This window comes from Dipodomys merriami, unplaced genomic scaffold (genome assembly GCF_024711535.1).
Source record: "Dipodomys merriami isolate MVZ:Mamm:240054 unplaced genomic scaffold, mDipMer1.0.p SCAF_177, whole genome shotgun sequence".
NCBI lineage: Eukaryota > Metazoa > Chordata > Mammalia > Rodentia > Heteromyidae > Dipodomys > Dipodomys merriami.
In genome coordinates this window covers 1027462-1049754 of record NW_027203126.1, presented here as the reverse complement: position 1 = coordinate 1049754, position 22293 = coordinate 1027462, and the positions used below count along the sequence as shown (strand labels likewise).

The window sequence follows — 22293 nt, the reverse complement described above, 5'->3', positions numbered from 1 at the left end:
AGCTTATCTTGAAGCTGCCTTTGTATTGTAAACACTGTTTCAACTGGCGTTCTAGGCCAAAGATATTAATGAACATTTTCTCCAGATGCCTGATCCGCAGTTTAAATACCTGGGTGTGACCTTGCTCGCTGGGTGGAGGAGGCAGGAAGAAATTTCAGGCCTCCACCCCCACCCGGCTGCCCTGGCCCACACCTGGCAGCACGCAGGGTGGGGAAAGCCGGCGCGCGGCTCGCCGCAGGCCCCGCCCCCGGGCCAGGCCCCGCCCCTGTGCCAGGCCACGCCCCCGGGCCGCGCCACGCCCCCGCTCTCCATAGTTACGGCGCTGTGGAGGCGGCGGCCATCTTGGCGGCGGAGCGATGAACGGGTCGAACCCGAAGACTGCGGCCGCAGGATCGGCGGCGGGGCCCGGGGGGCTGGTGACTGGCAAGGAGGATAAAAAGAAGACGGGCGGCGGCGTCCTGAACCGGCTGAAGGCGCGACGGCCGGCGCCCCATCCCGCGGCGGACGACGGCAGCGGGACCGCGGTCACGGAGCAGGAGCTGCTGGCGCTGGACGCCATCCGGCCCGAGCACGTCCTCCGCCTCGGCCGGGTCACCGAGAGTGAGTGCCAGGCGGCCGCGCCGTCCCCCGCGCGGGCCGGAGCCTTCCCGCCAGCCAGGGCCCCCCCACACCCCGCCCCGCCCAGCCGCCCGCGGTTCCCGCCGCCGGGCCGCGGCCTCATTACCTGCCGTCGCCGCCTTTCCCCGCCCGCTCGGGCCCCTTCCGCCTTTGGGTCCCGTGTGGCTCCTTTGTGTGCCAGGTGGGCTCGTCCTTCTTCAAACCTCTTGGAACCCATTTTAAAACTAAGAGAACATTGTGGGTAAAGTTTCAGCGTGTGTTACAAAACCTCACAGAACACGTGAATTTCGCTCTTGACATTCTTTCCTAGTGAACGAAGAGTTGTGTCAGGGTCTCAGAAATGCAGTTCTTGCATAAAAGGCAAGAATTCTAACTTTTCCTTGATGCAAGGAAGGGTGAGAAGAAATGTATTGTGCACTCCGTGTTGACCCCTTTCTGCTTCCTCCTAAGCCAAGCCCTGATTTGACACGCACTCTCTTGCTGTTTTCCCCCAGGAGTTTGCAGTCACCTGCTTAGGTCTGGCTTGTCCTGCCAACCCCTCCTACCCTGTAGACTTCTAACGCTGCGAGAAGAATGCCAGGGTGTCTGCTGAATCGCTTTACTCAGCTCAGGGCTGCTCAGGTGTATGTCAGGTGGCTGGAGTTTGGGGAATGTGGGTCTTGGCTTAGCCTGTGCCAAAGGGAATCCCAGACTTCTAAAACAGTCTTAATTTGTTTGGGATTTACTGATAATCTTATTTTCCATCCCTGAGATCACTGTTTAGGTGGAGACAGTCCTTTGCATCTTTAGGGAGTCTTCAGTTTCATTGAAGTACATCCATTTCAGTCAAAAGCAGCCTCTGCAGCTTCTGTTTTCATTCGTTCAAGCTTGTGTGTGTGTGTGTGTGTGTGTGTGTGTGTATCTGTGTCCCCGTCTGTTCGTCCATCTGTCCATCCCAGAGCTTTTTTATTTAAGGTTAGCTACTCTACCACTTGAGCCACATTTTCACTTCTAGGTTTGTTTGTTTATTGGTGCTAGTCCTGAGGATTGAACTCAGGACCTGGACACTGTCCCTGAGCTTTTTTGCTCAAGGTTAGCACTCTACCACTTGAGCCACAGCTCCATTTCTGGCTTTTTGGTGGTTGATTGGAAAATAAGAGTCTCATGGATTTTCCTGCTCATGCTAGCTTCAAGCTATGATCCTCAGATCTCAGCCTTCTGAGTAGCAAAGATTACAGATATGAACCATGGGTACTTGAGCTTCGTTTAGGCTTTGAAAGCAAAGAATGTCCAGCACTTGACCTCTAACCTCATACTTATTCTCCTTGCCCCTTATACCAGGGGTGAATTAAGACCTCCTAATGCCCAGCCATTATCAGAGGGCCCTGAGGTCTCACTTGGGAGCTTGGGAGTGGTGCTGTTCCTGCAAAGCCCCATGTCTGAGATATATAACCTCTGGATTTTGTTAGTCTTCTTAACATCCTCTCTGTTTTGTTCTGCAAGTTATTGAGTACTCTCCACAGTTGCAGAGCCAGTGTCAGCCTGTTTTACAATTACAGAACAATCAGGAGCATTCAAGTTTGCCATTTTACTAGACATAGCTTGTGAAACATCGAACAGTTAATACAAGCAAGCAACCCAAGACAAAAGTCAAAAGGATACTGTCATTGTAGAAAGCACTATAACATTTCCTATGGTGGTACTATATTAGCTCCTAGGCTCTTCTTTTGATCTTGTTGCCTGTATGTATGACACATTGTGTGATTTTGTGTAGCTTTCAAACTAAGAATGGTTTTCACATTTTTAAGTGGTTGAACATTTTAGAGTCTCTTTGACAGGTGCTTATTGTGTAAACTTCATAGTTCAATGTCCATAGTTATTTTACTGGCAACAGTCCCACTCTTTTGCTCATTTGTTCATGTAGGCTTTGGGCAACAGTGAGAGTTGGGTAGTTTGATAGAGATCATGTGGCCACAAAGCCTAAATTATTTATAACCTGACCCTTTACAGAAAAGTTCACTGATCTGGTTTTTCATCTAATCAACAAACAAGCATTATATTTCCTATTAGATTAGTGTGTGTGTGTGTGTGTGTGTGTGCGTATGCGTATGCATGCATGGGTGCATGCCAGTCCTGGGCTTGAACTTGGGGCCTCTGTGCTGTCACTGAGCTTTTGTGCTCAAGGCTACTACGCTACCACTTTGAGCTACAGCTCCATTTCTAGTTTTCTAGGGTTAATTGGAGATAAGTCTCATAGATCTTCCTGTCTGGGCTGGCTTTGAACCTCAATCCTCAGATCTCAGCCTCCTGAGTAGGTAGTATTACAGACATGAGCCACCAGTGCTTGAGTAGTATATTTGTTTAAAAATAGATTGCTTAGCTGGGTACCACGGCTCACACCTGTAATCCTAGCTACTCAGGAGGCTGAGATCTGAGGATCACAGTTCAAACCCAGTCTGGGCAGGAAAGTCTGTGAGACTCGTCTTCAATAAACCACAAGAAAACCAGAAGTGGTGCTGTGGCTCAAGTGGTAGAGCACTAGACTTAAGCTGAAGAGTTGAGGGATAACATCCAGACCCAGAGTTCAAGCCCTACGACCAACAAGAAATAAATAAAATGGACTTCTTAAAAAAAAATCTTGTTATATCCACACCAATAATGACAAAGTTGTGTTTTCTAAGACATCTCCTTTTTCTGAACGTTTTCTTCTAATCTGTCATTCAAAGGTAGTCCTTTTTGGTTTTGGTTTGGTTTGGTTTGGCTTTTGGTTGCTCATGGGGCTTGAACTCGGCCTGGACACTGTCCCTGAGCTCTTCAGCTCAAGTCCAGCACTTGAGCCACAGTGCTACTTCAGTTTTCTGATTCATTCAAGATAAGCGTCTTATGGACTTTCTTGCCCAAACTGGCTTTGAATCCTGATCCTCAGATCTGAGCCTCAGCTAGGATTATAGGTGTGAGTCACCAGCCTTTTTCTTAGATCTTTTATAATGTCCTTATAATTTTTGCCTATAGTATTTGGTGGGGAAGTCTGAAATTACAGGAAAAATACCCACTTTTCTTCAAAACTTGAAAATTAGCCATGTGCTGGTGGCTCATGCCTGTAATCCTAGCTATTCAGGAGGCTGAGATCTCAGGATCATGGCTCAAAGCCAGCCTGCCCAGATAAGTCCATGAGACTATCTCTACTTAAAAACATCAAAAAAGCTAGAAGTAGAGCACTAGCCTTGAGCAAGAAAGCTTAGGGACAGTGCCCAGGTCCTGAGCTCAAGCCCTAGGACTTGCACCAAAAAACAACAAAAAAAAACAAAAACAAAAAACAAAAACCACTTGGGCTGGGAAGGTGGCTCAGTGGTAGAGCGCTTGCCTTGCATGCCTGAGGCCCTGGGTTTGATTCCTCAGCACCACATAAGCAAAAAGAAAAAAGCCAGAAGTGGTGCTGTGGCTCAAGTGGTAGAGCACTAGCCTTGAGCTGAAGAGCTGAGGGACAGTGCCCAGGCCCAGAGTTCAGACCCCACGAATGGACGCCCCCCCAAAAAAAAAAAACTTGAGAAATGTGATAATTTTGAGAAATGAATGATTTTCTTTCTCATTTTCAGATTATTTATGTAAACCTGAAGACAACGTGTACAGTATTGACTTTACTCGCTTCAAAATTCGAGATTTGGAGACAGGGACAGTGCTTTTTGAGATTGCCAAACCTTGCATTTCAGGTAGGTCTCAATGTTAAAGGGCTCACTTGACAGTGTGAGCGAAATATTGAAAAGTCAAGTGTTTGCCATTTCATCCCGTTTCTTGGATTTCACTGTGTCCTACTTCTGTGACCATGTCCATGACCACTGTGACCTGACCAGCCAACTGAGCTAGTTTGAAGCTATGTCAAGAGGCTTATGTTGGAGCTAGGAAGGTGGCTCAGTGGTAGAGTGCTTGCCTTGCATGCATGAGGCCCTGGGTTCAATTCCTCAGCACCACATAAGAGAAAAAGCTGGAAGTGGCGCTGTGGCTCAAGTGGTAGAGCATTAGCCTTGAGCTGAAGAGCTAAGGGACAGTGCCCAGGTCCAGAGTTCAGGCCCCACGACAGACAAAACAAAACAACAAAAACAAGATGTCTACTCTGTGCTGGTCACTGTGCATCTTCCTTGCACATCACCTGTGTAATCCTCAAGCCTCTGAGGAGTTATGATGTCCATTTTATGAAGTAGAAGCTGAGATCCACAATTTCCAAGTGACACTTTCCCTAAGACTGTTTTATTGTAGCATAGTGCCTCAGGAAAGAAATCCTTGAAATTAAGTTATAGTGAGGAACATTCATTAAGCCTTAATCCTCGGGAAGGGGATAGTGAGCTTTTTCATCCATCTTACTCTCAACAGTTCGTTGTGTTTCCCATAAGTCCTGGTTTGGAGGTTGTGTGTGTGTGTGTGTGTGTGTTCGTTGTGTTTCCCATAAGTCCTGGTTTGGAGAGAGAGAGAGAGAGAGAAAGAGAGAGAGTGTGTGTGTGTGTGTGTGTGTGTGTGTGCGCACATGCATGCATGTATGCATGTGTATACCACAAAATTTTATTTTTAGACAAAAATCTTACTGCTGGGCACTGGTGGCTCACGCCTGTAAACCTAGTTACTCAGGAGGCTGAGATCTGAGGATGGCGGTTCAAAGCCAGCCCAGGCAGGAAACTCAGTGAGACTCTTATCTCCAATAAACTACTAGAAAACCGGAAGTGGCGCTGTGGCTCAAGTGGTAGAGCGCTCACCTTGAGCTGAAGAGCATGGGGACAGTGCTCAAACACGGAGTTCAAGCCCCACGACCAAAAAAAAAAATCTTACTATGGCCGGGCGCTGGTGGCTCACGCTTGTAATCCTAGCTACTCAGGAGGCTGAGATCTGAGGATCACGGTTCAAAGCCAGCCCGGGCAGGAGAGACCATGAGACTCCTATCTCCAATAAACCACCAGAAAACCGGAAGTGGCGCTGTGGCTCATGTGGTAGAGCGCTCGCCTTGAGCTGAAGAGCTGAGGGACAGCGCCCAGGCCCAGAGTTCAAGCCCCATGACCGACAAAAAAAAAATCTTACTATGTAACCCAGATTGGTCTCAAGCTCATTCTCCTGCCTCAGCCTCCTGAACACTGAGAGTAAAACATATCCTATTATGTTTGGTTTGGATTCTTTTGTGTGCTGGTGGTGGGGCTTCAACTCAGGCCCTTGCATTCTCCCTAAGCTTTTTGGCTCAAGGTGCTCAGATACTTGAGCCACAGCTCCACTTCTAGCTTTTTTGTGATTAATTGAACACAAACATCTTATAGACTGTTCTACCTAGGCTGGCTTTGAACTGTGATCCTCAGATCTTAGTCTTCCTTTTTTTTTTTCAGGATTTCAGACATTTTCTCCTCCCTTTAGGTGATCAAAGATATGGCAGGGAATCCAAATGTTTCAATTAGAGCAAGAATCAAAGATTACCATCCTCTTAGGTGTAAGGAATATGCCAGATTTTGTGTGTGTGTGTTCCAGTCCTAGGGCTTGAACTCAGGGTCTTAGGCACTGTCTCTGAGCATTTGTGCTGAAGGTTAGTGTTCTACCACTTGAACTACTGCTCCACTTCTGGCTGTTTTGGTAGTTAATTCGAGATGAGTTTTATGGACTTAACTACCCAGGCTAGCTTCGAACTTTGATCCTTGTATCTCAGCCTCCTGAGTAGCTAGGATGATAGGGGTGAGTCACCTGCATGGCTTGCCAGATTTTTTTTCATACCAATTGTGAACAGGGGACTTTTCTGTACAGCCCTGACTTTCCTCTGCTGCTCATTTCTGTTTGAAGATCACATCTTCCATTTTTGTCTCCTTGGCCTGTTTCTTGGCTGCTTCAGACCTCCTTCTTGACACCTTTATCATCACACATAGCACCTGCCAACTGCCATACTCTGCCACCATACCTTCTACCTCCATGTCTTCCATATCCTGCACCACTGTACTCTGCCATTGAAAACACTACTTTGGATTTAATATCCAACATTATCTGGAAGAACAGAACCATGAACTCATCTACTTGGGGTTCTTTAAATTAGCCCTGAGTAGCCACTTCCTGTGCTTGTGATGCAGTTGCAGTGTCATTCATTTCTGTCAGACCACGTAAGTTTTTGCGCCACATTACTGGAGATTTTTAGCGCCCTCTGGCGTTAGTTACTAGAATACCAGCACAGATGTTCTCCATATCAGCCATGGTTGTCTGTAATTGTAAAAAAATATTTTTTTGGTAAAGTTTTTCTCATTTGAGTTCTACTATTTAGCCTGAATATTTGGTAATGTAGGTATTATTATCCTAACAACTTTCCTGAACTGGGGGATATGGCTTAGTGGTAGAATACCCCACTTGAGTGAAGCTGTAGGTTCAGGCCCCAGGACTGAAAAAGAGCAAAATAAAAACAACTTTCCTGAGCAACTCTCAGCTTAAGTCAATTCTAAAGCCAAGGCTAATCCCAGGACAAACCTCCACCCTGTATTTGTGCTAACGTGTCCAGTACAGACCAAAGCATCTAAAAGCTTACACTTATGGATGGTTATCTTTTTTTTTGGGGGGGGGTCGGTTGTGGGGCTTGAATTCTGGGCTTGGGCACTGTCCCTGCGCTCTTCAGCTCAAGGCGAGTGCTCTACCACTTGAGCCACAGCGCCACTTCCAGTTTTCTAGTGGTTTGTTGGAGATAAGAGTCTCATGGAGGGGCTGGGAAGGTGGCTCAGTGGTAGAGCGCTTGCCTTGCATGCATGAGGCCCTGGGTTCAATTCCTAAGCACCACATAAGCAAAAAGAAAAAAGCTGGAAGTGGCACTGTGGCTCAAGTGGTAGAGCGCTAGCCTTGAGCTGAAGAGCTGAGGGACAGCACCTAGGCCCAGAGTTCAGGCCCCACAACCAGACCCCCCCCCAAAAAAAAAAAAAAAAAAAGAGTCTCATGGACTTTCCTGTCCAGGCTGGCTTTGAACCGAGATCCTCAGATCTCAGCCTCCTGAGTAGCTAGGATTACAGGTGTGAGGATGCTTATCTTTTTATGCATGTTTTTATGCCAGTTTTGGGGCTTGAACTCAGGGCTTTTGTGCTTAAGGCTAATGCTCTACTACTTGAGCCATGGCTCCACTTTTGGCTTTTTGGTGGTTAATTGGGAGATACTTACCTTGTATTGGGCAGTTTGGTCAGGATCATTTAGCTTCCTGGGACTTGAAGCATGTTGCTTAACCTCTCTGAACTGAAGTTTCCTCTGTGAAATGGACTGCCACGAGGAGTCTGCACCATTGGCACAGAGCGTGGCATGATGCAGGTGCACAGTAAATAAGGGCTGTGCTCTCATGCTTTGTGGACTGGTGGTACCCAAATGGTTTGCTGAAAGTTCTGTGTCTTTTAGACCAAGAGGAAGATGAAGAGGAGGGTGCAGAGGTGGATATCAGCGCGGGACGTTTCGTCCGCTATCAGTTCACACCAGCATTTCTCCGCCTCCGGACAGTTGGTGCCACGTGAGTACCATTATTTCCTGAGAGGACAGAGTTCTGCTTGGTCACAGGGGTTGGTTGTAGAGGAGGAGGGAGGCAGAATCAAGCTCACAGAGATTTATTTTGCAGGGTGGAGTTCACAGTGGGAGACAAACCTGTGTCAAATTTCCGGATGATTGAGCGGCACTATTTCCGGGAACGCTTGCTGAAAAACTTTGACTTTGACTTCGGGTTCTGTATCCCCAGCAGTAGGAACACTTGTGAACATATCTATGAATTTCCACAGCTGTCTGAGGATGTCAGTACGTATCTCCTAACTTATACATTGTAGTTTCTGAGGCTGGAAGGAATAAACCTCAAAACCCATCTGGTCAGTGCCTGGCTTTAAAGAGGGTAGTAGTGACATGTTGTATTCTCAGTTATCTGACCTACAGCTCCTCTATGGAGCAGCGAAGGAAAGGGAGTGCCTGAGAAAGGTCCAGGAGGCTGGGGACCATCCCTGGGCCTCAGCCCAAAATCACCCCTCTCTCCACTGTTAGGTCTTCCTTTGTAGCCTGGTTGTTGACCTTCACTTTCTTCCATAGACTCAGATGAAAGACTTTATAGACTACTAGACTGCATAGACTTGAAGGCCTGTGGACCAGATCTCATTCCTAGCTGGATACAGGGTTGGTGAGATAACCCATTAGAAAAAATGAAGCAGGAACCAAGGGGCTCTTGCAGGCCTGGGAGCAGGAGGAGGGAGATGGTGGAAGCATCTTAAGAGGAGTAGCACAGTTCATGCAGGCAGAACTGGGAGAGCTCCATAAGGAAGAGACTGCTTTGCAGCTAGGAAAGCCAGAGAGAAAGAGTGGCATCATCAGTTCCTGGGACTTGAGTCTAGCTAGCTCTTCAGAACATTGATGCAAATGTGAACAGTGGCCATTGTTTGTGTTGTGCGAAGGGTCCCCATCCACTGGCCAGTTTTCTATGAATCCCAAGTCCTTAAAGATGGCATGTTCCAGGTGAAGTGAGCACTGCCTGGTGTGGGATGGTCTTAATAATAGCATCTGCTTCCAGCTCAAGCCTCACCTCCCAGTTGGCCTGACCATGTAAATACTTGTAAGAAAAATTTACCCATGAAGCTAAATAAGCTGAAAGAGTTTGGAGGTTATGCTGGGTGCCAGTGGCTCACGCCTGTAATCCTAGCTACTCAGGAGGCTGAGATATGAGGATCAAGGTTCAAAGCCAGCCCAGGCAGGAAAGTCCGTGAGACTCTTACCTCCAATAAGCCACAAGAAAACTGGAAGTGGCGCTGTGGCTCAAGGGGTAGAGCGCTTGCCTTGAGCTGAAGAGCTGAGGGACAGTGCCCAGGCCCCGAGTTCAAGCCCCATGACCGACAAAAAAAAAAAAAAAAAAAAAAAGTTTGGAGGTTAATAGTCTATCTGAATGTAAACCAAGTAGCTTTGGCCAGGATGGACTGAAGGAACTTGAAAAATTAGCATCACTTTTTAAGATCAGTGGTGAGCTCAGAGCATTTTCTTGAGGAGTCAAGATGGCATAAGCAGTTAACTGATGAAAGTAGTGACTGCTAGTTCTCTTACTCCAGTACGGTAAAGGAGATATGGACAAATGGAACACTTAAAATTAGATCCCAAGGCAGTCAGCCTTCTTTTTTTTTTTTTTTTTTTTTTTGTCGTGAGGCCTGAACTCTGGGCCTGTGCACTGTACCTCAGCTCTCCAGCTCAAGTCTAGCACTCTACCACTTGAGCCACAGCACCACTTCTAGCTTTTTCTGTTTATGTGGTGCTGAGGAATCAAACCCAGGGCCTCATGCATGCAAGGCAAGCGCTCTAGTCACCTTCCTACCCCCTGACCTCATTATTCTGGCAGAGGATAGTCACAATTTCCAGAAGTCCTGACCTGTGAAATTTGGAAGGAATATTGTTTTTCCTATGTAGCTGGAACACACACCTAACTTGCTTTTTATTTTTTCCCCCTTGACTTACAGTTCGTCTGATGATTGAAAATCCTTATGAGACCCGTTCTGACAGCTTCTACTTTGTTGACAACAAGCTGATTATGCACAACAAGGCCGATTATGCCTATAATGGAGGCCAGTAACTGTTGAGGGAGTAGACAGGGGTCGCACTTTACTGTGGCCATGTGGTCCTAGCACAAGAAGGGAATTGCAGCTACTGTTTTGTCAACACCCGTTGGAGTCTGTCCAGGAAGCTATAGCCAGGGTGACAGTTTTCTGTGCTCCAAGAAAGTGCCAAGCAGCACTGTTCCTTCCCTAGGATTTCTCTTCCCTTTTCCCCCTGCCCCTTAGATCACAGAGCTATTATAGTAAAGGATTAGAGTAAGGCTCCTGGAATCCGGGTAAGAAGAGAAAAGTTTTGTTTCCCTGTAGTTCTAGTTGCCTGCTGGTTATCCTGACAAGCTGTCTCTAGACATAGCTACTGCTGCTGGTAAAGGCTCTGGCTGGCCCTCTTCTGTGTACTTCCTCCACTTGCTTCCAGTGTTGCCGTCACTGGGGCCTGCCCTCAGCCTGCATATAGTCTCAGACCACCCGGAAGAAACTTGAATGCAGCTGGAGAGAAGGTAGTGCAAGAGCTGAGGCACCAGGAGATGCTGGCAAACTGAAAAGCCTGTTTTGTGCAGAGGTGACCGATGCGTGTGACTTCACAGGATCCTCAGCCAGGCTGAGGTTTTAGCCTGGCAGTGCCTTCTTACTTTCACTCCAGAGGACATAACGAGCTTGCTCTGCTCTGCTTCTCAGGTCTTGATTTTAGAACATCCCCTGAAGTAGAACGTGTCAGTTTTGATCATGGAACCTACTGTCGCTTGAGACCAGAGCAGGCCTCTTATATTTTGGATTTTTTATGTTTTCAGGCTGCTTTTGGGGAGTCTTTACAAGATGTCAGTGGCAGTCCCAGCACCTGTGATGTGTATTTAGAATTTATAATAGTATTAATTGCCTTCTTGGGTTAATCTGGCTCACATTGGTTGAAATACAGTTGCAAACCATCTGTTGTAAAGAGATGTAATATTTGGTACAGAGCAGAGCCTGGAGCTTTGGCTTTGGATAGGGATTTCCCTTTCTAACTGAAGTAGTCTCTAGAACCATCTGGTAGGTCAGATCTAAGTAACCCCTCGTGCTGTGGGCAGTTGTTTGAGGTGTTAGGAGAGGCCTGTTAGAACCATATGTTCTCGGAACAGCTTCTGGTATTTCCTGTGGGCTACATGTGTCCTCAGATCCTCACTGGACAGATTCTCCCTTTCTCTGCTCCCCTAGGTTATCCATGTGGATGGCTTTAGGTGCTGAGCCCAGATGTCATGACCCTCCATGTGACCAAGGTCCTGATTGAAAATTGTCTGCGGGTAGGGAGCAGATCTGAGGTTAGTCACAGTGAGGCATCTCAGTACCAGGGCTGTGCCCCAGCATACTTGGGGAAAAACCCTGTGGGGCCAGGGAGGCTAAGCTGACACTTTGTCCCAACGCCCCTCTACATTCTTCTAGGGCTTAGTGCTCTGTCTAGCCAGAGAATCAGAGATGCCACATGCTGGCAGCATGAGGGAGAGAAAAGAGAAGCATCCTTTTGCCACTTAATCAGCAGTCTGGTGAATCTCAGAACTGGAGTCAGCTCCAACCCCGGTGCCTTAAATGTGATTCCATCTGTCTGCTTGCTGCTGGGCAAGGCCGCAGTTCCATCATTCCTCCTTGCCTGCAGACAGACGTCACTTCTGGCTCTTCTAATGGGATTTGTGTTCTCCCTTTGCACGCTCTCTTGTCTGCGGCAGAAGCTCAGTTGGGAGTTTCTGTAATTTGATATATAAAATACTACCTAGAGTGTGTTTTCCATATCTTCCCAGAGCTCTGCTTGGCAGAGTGTGTCTTGAAATCCATGAGGTATACACGAGTGGACTGTCTACTCACAGTGTTGGCTTTTGCTAGGATGGAGGAGTTTGCACCCTGGCACTGTGAGTGGTGCTCTGCTCCTTCCCTGTGAGCTTGCCTTAGTCTTCACCGAGACCATTTCAAGTCCATCATGCCCAGCAACATGGGAATTTGCTATTCCTGCTGCCGACGGCCGAGTTCTTTGTCTGGGCTCTGGTGTCCTGTGTCTAGCTGCTTGGGAATTTTTTTTTTTTTTTCCTTTTTTGCCAGTCCTGGGGCTTGGACTCAGGGCCTAGGCACTGTCCCTGAGCTTCTTTTGCTCAAGGCTAGCATTCTACCACTTGAGCCACAGCACCACTTCCAGCTTTTTTCTGTGTATGTGGTACCGAGGAATCAAACCCAGGGCTTCACGCATGCTAGGCAGGCACTCTACCACTATGCCACATTCCCAGCCCTTGGGAAATCTTGAGAAGCATTTTTACCACTGGGTGTTGGCTGGGATGATTTTGAAATTCAGGCTTTTGTGCCTAAATTAAGTGATACTTTCTCTGAAAGTAACCAAACCAATCAGAAGTTAAATCAGGAGGGGCCATGTTGTCAAGATAACTGTTGATAGCAGTTATCTTGTGGGTCACATGACAGGGAAAACACATGCTGGCTGCTGGAGTGGACCAATAGCAGAGTTGTGCTTCTGGAGCTTCGTTCCAGCAGCCAGCAGGCCCACCTCCCTCCACTGCCCCTTTGCCTTGAAATCTGGAGAGGTCCTCTCCTTTCCTGCATAGCCTTTGGGCTCCACTGCCCTACCAGCTTCTCCAAAGATGATACTGGTTTCATTCTGTGTTTTAAACTGTAAACATAGGAAATAACGACTACACAGTTTGGAGCTGAAGTCAGTTGTCCTGTGTTAGCTCAGAGCTGTTGCTAGAGAAAGCATTCTTCAGGGCATGTGCTTCCTAAGATTCCTTAGACTTGGGCATCTGATTTCCAGTGCCTGGGTACTGATTTGCAGATGTCCTGGGCTGACCATAGACTGGAGCCTGTTTCTGGACTGGATCTAATAATGCCGTGTCTAATGTGTAAGCTGGAAGAGGCCTGCCTGAATGGCTCTTGTTGTTTTGGCAGGCTCCCTCAGTACTTTTCTTTTCTCCTCCATAAAGTCACTTCCATCTGGTGGCCATTGTCACCATGACATCAGTGAGGTTTGGGCCTGGGCCTATGACAAAGGGTGCCACTGCACCAGGTGTGGGACCTCACTGAGCATCCTGTTACACACATTCCCTAGCCCGGGCCATTGGGTGCAGGTGGATCCACCCTTGCTTTTACAAAGATCATGTAAAGTCATTGAGGTTGTGAAAGTCTATTTTTCCCTGTAAATCTATTTTTTATAAATAGAAGAAACACCAATGACCTGATCTTCCATCTTCCCAAGATTCACATTCCAGTTTGTGTTGTCTTTGTGTCCAAAGTAACCTATGTGACTTTATTTGAATAAAATGTTATTTTGTCACAAGAGACAGTAATAAATGATTTTCACAATATGTCTACCCTGTCTTCTGATTGGGCCAATCACATTGTTGGAATTTAGGGGGTAGGGCAGGGTGGGACCCCAGAGTCTCTTGTCCATTACATAGCCTTTATGGTGATTGAGCTAAGCTGGGTTTCTAAGGTGATTTGGGATCAGTGTTATGCTTTACATTTAATTTTTTTTTGGGGGGGTGGGGTAAGGATCAGTCATGGGACATGAACTTAGTGCCATTCTTTCATTCAAGCCAAATGCTTTGTTTTTGTTGGTTATGGGGCTTAAACTCTGAGCCTGGACGCTGTCCCTCAGCTCTTCAGCTCAAGGCTAGAGCTCTACCACTTGAGCCACAGTGCCACTTCTGGTTTTCTGGTGGTTTCTTGGAGATAAGAGTCTCACAGCTTTTCTCCTTGAGTGGGTTTTGAACCGTGATCCTCAGATCTCAGCCTCTCCTGAGTAGCCAGGATGACAGGCATGAGCCACCAGAGCCTGGCTGTGCTACCACTTTGTAGCCTTTTTTTTTTTTTTTCCAGGGCTGAGGACTGAACCCAGGGCCTTGCCTGCGCCAGGCGGGCCCCCTTCTGCTGGGCTAAACCCCCAGCCCCTGTGCTACCACTTTGAAACACAGCTTCACTTTGTGTTTTTTCTGGTGATTAATTGGAGGTAAGAGTCTTAGGGACTTTGTTTCCTTGGCTGGCTTTGAACTACAGTCATCAGATCTCAGCCTCCTGAATGAATAACTGGGATTACAGGCATTAGCCACCAGTGCCTTGCATGTTTAATATTTTTGTTTACCAGAGGGCTTTAAGAGTTGAATATTTACATGATTTGTTTCAAAGGTAGGTATACTTATCTAAGATACACAACAATGGGACCAACCAGGTGCTAATGATTCATGCCTGTAATCTTAGCTACTCAGGAGGCTGACATCTGAGGATTGTAGTTCAAAGCCAGCCCAAGGTGGAATGTCCAACTAAATACAAAAAAGCCAGAAGTGGAGCTGGGGCTCAAGTGGTAGATAGAGCGCTTGCCTTGCGTGCATGAGGCCCTGGGTTCGACTCCTCAGCACCACATAAGCAAAAAGAAAAAAGCCGGAAGTGGCGCTGTGGCTCAAGTGGTAGAGCACTATCCTTGAGCTGAAGAGCTGAGGGACAGCGCCCAGGCCCAGAGTTCAGGCCCCACGACCGGACCCCCCCAAAAAAAAACTTCGGGGGAGGCGAGGCCGGCCCGCGCCCGCCGGATCGCGGGGCTCGGAGGGGAAGAGGAAAGGGAAGGAGGGCTGGGAGCAGGCCGGGGGAAAGCCGCCCGCGCGCGCCCGGGGGGCGGGGAGACTGGGCGACCGGCCCGGCCGGCAGCTGCTCTCCGCCCGCCGCAGGTGGAGGGCCTGCGGGGTGGTGGATCTCGACTGCGCCGTCATCACCGCCGCCACCTGGGCTCCGAGCCGCCTGGCCGCCCCGGGGGGGGGGGGGGGGCGCCGGGGACCCGCAGACCCGGACGGACCCGGCGCGGGGGGGGGGGGGGGGCGCAGCTCGGCGGCGGGACGACGAGGAGGAAGAGCTGGGGTCCGCGCCGGGCCCGGGCCCGGGCCATCTGCAGCCACTTGTGTGTGTGTGTGTGTGTGTGTGTGTGTATGCGCGCGCATCAATCCTCCAAGACTCCGGCCTCCAAATATCTCGACGTCCAGGTGTTGCATCATATAGGTTGGAGAGAGGCGAGCCTGCTGCCCACCTGCCTCCTCTGCTCAGGGACCGGGCTAGTCATTTCACTGTGTTGGCCATAGGGACTGTATTTGCTGCTGCTGCTGCTGCTGCCGCTGCCACCATTGCTGCCTCCACTGCTACTGCTGCTTCTCTCAGTCTCCTGTTTTGGTAATGCGGAGTCTCCAGAAGAGGTAGGGTAGGCACAGAGACTTCCTGCCTTTCCTGCCACCACCCTCCTGCTGGTGCTCAGCAGGCAAGACTGCAGTCCTGTGACACACAGCAGCACTGGCTTTCTTTAAGTGCAGTGTTTGGCAGGTCTGGCATGCACGTGAGTGGCAAGGTGGAGGCCAAGGAAGTGCATGCCTCACCAGGCCCGGCAGGTCTTGGCCCAGGTCTTGCTGCTACTTTAGAATTTGGTAACTTATCTTGGAGCCAGACAGGGCTGATCGGACCTGGTCTGGGTCAAAGCCCAGGTAAGAGTCCATGAGGTGCTGCCTCTGTTTCCCTAAACCAAGGGTGTCCTTTGAGGATCCAGTGTCATCAGATAGGACTTCAGGGGAAAAGCCTTTCAGTATGATAAACCTGCCCCCTAACACCTGGGCATCTGGGTTGGTTCCATAGCTTAACTATGGTGAATAATGGTGTGGTAACATAGTTGTGCTGGTAACTTTGTTTGGGTAAATGCCCCAAAGAGGGGTTGCTGGGTCATACGGAAGTGCTATGTGTAGTCTTTTGAGGAACCTCGATATTGCTTTCCCAAGTGGTTGAACAAGTTTACACTCCCACCAACAATGCAGTAGGGTTTCCTGTTGGCCACAACCTGTCCAGCATCTGTTGTTACTAGATTTCTTGAGCATAGTCAGTCAAACTGGAGTGAGGTAGAATCTCAATGTTGTTTTGATTTGCATTTCTTTTATGGCTACAGAAGTTGAGCATTTCTTCATGTGTCTATTGGCCATTCTTATGTCCTCTTCAGAGAAGTTTCTCTTTATCCAATTTGTCTTTATCCAATTTGTTAAGCAAGCAGTTGTTCCTTTGAGGAATTGTTATGGGGGGATTTAGGTTTTTGAGTTCTAAGTATATTTTAGATGTGAGACCCTTGTCCATTGTATGGCAGTGAAGATTTTCTCCCAGTCAGTGGGCTTTCTGTTGATCTTGCTAGCTATGTCCTTTGCCATGCAGAAGCTCTGCGGTTTTATGCAATCCCATTTTTCCAACCTTTCTTTGATTTGTTGTGCTTCTGGGTCTCTATTAAGAAAATTTTGGCCCATGCCAAGGAGCCCTAGAGTTTCTCCTATTGCTTCCTCTAATGTTTTCAGGGTGTCTGCTTTGACATTGAGGGCTTGGATCCATTTGGAGTTGATTCTGGTGTAGGGTGATATATAAGTCTCTAGATTTAGTTTTCTGCAGAGTGATTAACCAATTTTGCCAGCACCATTTACTGGAGAGGCTGTCTTTCTTACATTCTATTTTTTGGCTCCCTTATCAAAGATTAGGTGGCTGTGGGTCTGCATGCTCATTTCTGGGTCTTCGTTGCTATTCCATTGGTCCTCATGTCTGTTTTTGTGCCAGATTACTATGGCTTTGTAGTAGAGTTAGAAATTTGGTACTGGTATTCCTCCAGCGCTGTTCTTGCTGCTAAGGATTGTTTATGCTATTCAGGGTCTTTTATTGTTCCATATGATTTCTTGGACTAGTTCTTCTATTTCCATGAAAAATTAGGTTGGGTTATTGATGGTATCACATCGAATATGGACCTAGCCTTTGGAAGTATTGACATTTTCACCATGTTAATCCTCCCAATCCAGTAGGATGGGAGGTTGTTCCACATCGATTTCTGCTTTGATTTCCTTTTTCAGATTTGTAAAGTTTTCATTGTAGAGGTCATTCACTTCTTAGTTACCTTTAGGAATTTTATTTTTTGTGGGGCCATTACAAAAGGAGTAGCTTTCCTGATTTCATCCAAACTTTTCTCCTTGTTGGCATACAGAAAAGCCATTGCTTTTATTTTTTTTTAATTTAATTTAATTTTATTTGTGAACATACTGTACAGAGGAGTTACAATTACATGGGCAGGATAATGCGTACATTTCTTACCAAGCATTGCAGCCTCCTCCTGTGTTTACCCTTCACATCCCTTCCCAGCCTCCCCCCTCCCCCCCAAAGCCATTGCTTTTATACCCTGCTACTTTGCCAAAGTTTTGAATCAGCTCAAGTATTTTGGAAGTGGAGTCAATCAGCTTCTTTGTCTTTCTGAAGAGTTTCTCTTGTATCCTCTGAGTGTGTCTCTTGGTGAAATAGCTCCTCCATGTTGACCAACTTTCTGAGACCCTTGGTGGAAACACTTAGAAGGGGGCTGAGGCAGCAGCTTTGTGGCATAGTATTTTCCTTTGGTTTGTGCCAGGAGTTGGGCTTGAACTTAGGGTCTTGTGCTTTCTCTTGGATTTAGTGGCTCATGACTAGCACTAGTCATTTGAGCCATAACCCCACCTCTGGTCTTTCTGCAGAATAAATGCGGATATGAGTGTCTCAAACTTTTCTTCTTGGCCTGCCTTTGAACCTCCACCCTCAGACTCTAGCATCCCAAGTAGTGGGATTTATAGGTGTGAGTGACCAGCACCCTGTCTGTAATGTGTTCTCATATCAGTCATGAGGTAGTGGATTGACCTTAGCACTGTTTATTTCTGGAACTCTCTTGAGTTCTCTCTTCTGTAAAGATGGTTAACAGAAAGGATGTAGGTGAGTAACATGCCTGAGCTGTGAGCATACGTAGGTCTCTGTTCCTGTTACTGGAGTTTACCAGCTATTGCACACTTCCAGGCCGAGTTAGGATAGCTGTTTTCTCTACCTAGAAGTTTCTTTATCCTTCTAAAAAAAAAAAAAAAAAAAAAAAAGAGAAAGATTGCTGAGTGCTGGTATCTTACACTTGTAATTTTAGCAAGTCAGGAGGCTAAGATCTGAGGATATTAGTTCTATGCCAGCCAGGGTGTGAGACTGTTTTCTTGAAGTAAACACCAGTAAAGCCAGAAGTGGAGCCATGGCTTGCATGGTAGAGAAGTAGCCTTGAGAAAAAAGCCAAAAAACCCTCAAGGAGGCCAGAGGATCCCTGCTGAGAGCTGCTGGGGTTTTCTGCTTCAACAGTGCTTGAGGGGAACCAGGTGCTGGACCACAATTCTGGCCACCTGCTCCAAGCCACTAACCTTGTGCCACCTCTTCACCGTGTGCTCAACCTGCCCCGAGGCCTCTGTTGTCAGTCCAGTGCTAACCCATTGCGACTCCATCTCTCTTACCTGCTGCCCTGAGGACTGCAGTCTCCTGCCAGGTGTGCCTGAACTGCTACCAGGACTCAGAGGCCACCATCAACCACCAGATCCATCTGGAGCTCTACCCCTCCTATGTCTACCTGCCCATGTCTTGGGACTTTGGCCGAGATGATGTGGCTCTGACGAACTTTGCCAAGTACTTTTTTACTAGTCTCATGAGAGAACATGCAGAGAAGCTGATGGAGCTGCAGAACCAGAGAGGTGGCCGCATCTTCCCGTAGGATATCTAGAAACCAGAGTGTGATGTTGGGGAAAGCGGGCTGAAATTGATGGAGTGTGCACCTCACTGGGAAAGAGCGTGAATCAGTCACTGCTGGAACTGCACGAACTGGCCACTGACAAAAATGATCCCCACTTGTGGGACTTCATTGAGACTCATTACCTGAGTGAGCAGGTAACGTCCATCAAAGAACTGGGTGACCATGGCAACAAGTTGCACAGGAGGAAGCCCCTGATCTGGCATGGCAGAATGTCTGTCTGACAAGCTCCCTCTGGGAGAAAGTGATGAGAGAGAAGCCTTGAGCTGACCCCCAAGCCACACAGGACTTCCGGTCACAAAGGCAGTGCATGCATGTTGGTGATTATTATTACCTTTTCTATACATTTTACAAGAACCTCCTAAGTTCTTTCAATGTGTACCATTTTGTCAAATAAAGGGATTTGGTACAAAGCAAACAAAAAGCTCAAGGAGAGCATGCAGGCCCTGAATGTCAGCTCTAGGACTTGTACAAAAGAAAACCCAAAGAGAACACATCACCCCTAAACTAGGAGAAGAGTTCAAGGCTTCATTTCTGATCTGAAAGCATCTCAGGTCTTTTTTGAGATACACTGTTAATTGGTTGCTACTCATGAAGTCACCTTGTCCTTTTCTTAGTGTTTAGAACTCAGGACCTTGCAGTTAGCTGTGCTTAATAGGTTCAAACATGTACTGCTGGAGTTCCTCCCTCAATCCCTCCTGTGTGGGGGCAGTATTGGAGAAAGGACTTGTGTGTGTGCTGTTTCTCTTTGAGCATCAATCCTCCAAGGCCTCTGGCCTCTGAATAGCTCGGAGTACAGACAAGATCCACAAATTAGTGTCACTGTCACATTCTTGAACTCCCACCAAACATCAGTACCCAATGCAGAAATGAAGAGTACTCAGAACCTATATGATCAAGTTTTGTTTTGTTTTTTTTCCGCCGGTTGTGGGGCCTGAACTCTGGGCCTGGGCGCTGTCCCTCAGCTCTTCAGCTCAAGGCTAGCGCTCTACCACTTGAGTCACAGTGCCACTTCCGGCTTTTTCTGCTTATGTGGTGCTGAGGAATCGAACCCAGGGCCTCATGCATTGCAAGGCAAGCTCTCTACCACTGAGCCACCTTCCCAGCCCATGATCAAGTTTTGAGAAAATCAATTTAATAAGCTTGGTGAGAAGCAAAAAATATAGAAAAAATATTAAATATCATTTCCAATATGAAAAACTTAAAGAAGTCTGTGGAGCTTGTTGGAGGTCGCAGCAGAGGAAGGACCCGTGGTCTCCAGGCATGTTCAGGCGGAATGGCACGTGTTCCGGGTGAGCACCACAGCGATGTGTTTTCAGCCTTCCCATTTGAGCTGAAGGAAGAAAGGGAACTCAGGACTGAATTGTACAGGACAACCCCTCACAAGTCACAATCCCTTTCTGAAAGTCTATCCCTTTAGCTCCTTTAGGCGGAGGCGCAGGGACTGCATGCCTCCCCAGGCTGGTCAGGTCTTGGCCCTGGTCTTGCTGCTGCTTTAGGATTTTATAGGTTGCCATGGAGGCAGACAGGGCTGCCCCAACCTGGTCTGGGTCAGAACCCAGGAAATAGGCCATGACGTTTAGAATGGCCGGATCTGGCTGGGGCGTGGTGAGCGTGCCTGTGTTGCCTTTAACCAAGGGTGGCACAACACTTGCCTCACAGCAGCTCTCTTTTGAGGGTCAGGTGTCATCAGATACCCTAAGATATCACCATGAAGTAGAGTAGGATCCCTAAACTCCAGACATCCACCTTGGGACCCTGGTATTTCTTCTGCTTAATCATTTCGGGGGGCCAATAGGCCATGGTCCCGCACCACCCGTCCAGCTCCTGCTGGGGCTGGAACCGCATACTGAGACCAAAGTCGCAGAGCTTAGCTGTGCCCTGGCTGTCCAGCAGGATGTTTTCTGCCTTAAGGTCCCGGTGAATGATGCCGTGGTCGTGGCAATAACTGACCGCCCTCACGATCTGCCTAAACAGAAGCCTGGCCTCCCCCTCCCTCAGCCTGCCCACCTCGTACACATAGTCTGCTAGGTCTCCTCCCTCGAGGCACTCCATCACCAAGTTCACCCGCTGCTCTGCCTCTACCTCCTCGTAGAGTCTGATGATGTCAGGGTGCTCCACAGACTTTAAGATGTCCAGTTCTGTGTCAACAGAGGGGCACTTCCTCTTGGTGATCGTTTTCACGGTGACTAGGCTGTCTGTGGGCAGGTGCTTTGCCAGATAGACTGCGGCAAAGCCCCCCTCCCCGATGGTTCTCAGCACCCGGTAGTGAGCCCTGAGGAGCTCCTCGTGTGAGGAACTGGCCTCAAGGCCCCGCCGGGACCTCGCCTCTCTACTCTCACTATTCATCCTACACAGCACCCTAGTGACGCTGTCTAGGGAGAAAATAGAATCAAACAATGAAATAAAATATATAAATGTATAATAATGTAAGTAAAATATGAATAAGTATAATAAATGAATAATAAAATGTAACTACTACCTAACAATCTAACAATAAAACAATATAATGTAAATATAGAAAGAATAAATGAATAATAAATGAACAATATGCTAAAATGCTATCTAAAATGCTATCTAGTGAAAAACGAAGTATAAGAAAAAAGTAGAGCAATAAAAGAAAAAGGAAAAGTGAAAGAGAAGAGTAAAAGAAGAAAAGTAAGAAAAAGAAAAGTAGAGGAAAAAGTCAAGAAAAAGGAAGAAAGAAGTAAGATAAGAAAAAGTAAAGAGGCAAAAGAGAAACCAAGTCCGAGAGAGTCAAAGCCGAATCACAGTCCAAATCCAAACACCGAAAATCAAAGCCAAATCAATAAACCAAATCCCGAAAATCAATCACTCACCAACCACCAAACACCTGAACTCCACCCTGCCGACTACCTACAAGAGTCCACCAGTCAGCACGCGATATATATAGAGCCAGGGTTATTGTGACCTCACGAAGGTGTCTGTGATGTCAGAGCTGCCAAGGGTCTCTGCCCATGTGGGCGTCGCCCCCTGTGCCCATCTCAGTTCCTGGCCTTCAGGACGCTTCTTAGATGAGCATGCCCGGACTGGCCTTGCAGTCAGGGCCTGGGCACTGTCCTTTAGCATTTTGACTTTGATTGATTTCATTATTGTTTTCATTTTAGTGCCAGCCCTGGGCCTTGAACTCTGGGCCTGGGCACTGTCCTTGAACTTCTTTTTGCTCAAGGTTAGCACTCTACCACTTGAGCTACAGACCTGCTTCCCGCTTTTTCTCTTTCTGTGTTACTTAGGAATTGAACCCAGGCAAGCACTCTACCACTAAGCACATTCCCAGCCCCTGTCCCTGAGCTTTGATACTCAAAGCTGGTGCTCTATCAGCTGAGCCACAGCCCCAGTTCTATCTTCTTGGTGCTTCATGGGAGATAATAGTCTCAGGGAATTTTCCAGCCCATGTTGCCTTTGCATTAGCATCCTCATATGCCAGCCTCCTGCTTAGCTAGGATTACAGGCCTTACAGTAGCCATATGCTTACAACACACTTATGTTAAACAGAACTTAGGTTCTGTTCAATAAGAGTCTACTCTAAGTTTT

General features: G+C 47.6%; 1 protein-coding gene, 1 long non-coding RNA gene and 1 pseudogene across 3 annotated transcripts; 2 read left to right on the top strand and 1 right to left on the bottom strand.

The window, feature by feature from the left end:
* Positions 1–331: 331 nt before the first annotated feature.
* Positions 332–13477, top strand: LOC138829845 (protein unc-119 homolog B). The gene is made up of 5 exons (XM_070026394.1): positions 332–600; positions 4194–4307; positions 7975–8083; positions 8189–8361; positions 10050–13477. The coding sequence occupies exons 1-5, from the start codon at positions 357–359 to the stop codon at positions 10160–10162; spliced, it is 753 nt and encodes a 250-aa protein (XP_069882495.1). The 5' UTR covers positions 332–356; the 3' UTR covers positions 10163–13477.
* On the top strand, positions 11378–19094 carry LOC138829819 (ferritin heavy chain pseudogene; annotated as a pseudogene).
* A 757-nt stretch (positions 19095–19851) lies between these two features.
* LOC138829808 (uncharacterized) lies at positions 19852–21610 on the bottom strand. Of its 2 annotated transcripts, none has more exons than XR_011372740.1 (3): positions 21579–21610; positions 20749–20879; positions 19852–20071 (listed from the first exon to the last, which is right to left on the bottom strand). It is a non-coding gene; the product is annotated as an uncharacterized lncRNA (long non-coding RNA). The 2 variants fall into 2 exon arrangements; XR_011372741.1 differs by having other exon boundaries at positions 20756–20879.
* Positions 21611–22293: the final 683 nt, after the last annotated feature.

Bases quoted from the DNA above. Each gene is read 5' to 3' on its own strand.
- LOC138829845 (XM_070026394.1), top strand. From the start codon at position 357: ATGAACGGGTCGAACCCGAAGACTGCGGCCGCAGGATCGGCGGCGGGG. The intron at 4,308-7,974 runs GTAGGTCTCAAT...TGTGTCTTTTAG, and splicing joins TGCCAAACCTTGCATTTCAG to ACCAAGAGGAAGATGAAGAG. The intron at 8,084-8,188 runs GTGAGTACCATT...TTTATTTTGCAG, and splicing joins CTCCGGACAGTTGGTGCCAC to GGTGGAGTTCACAGTGGGAG.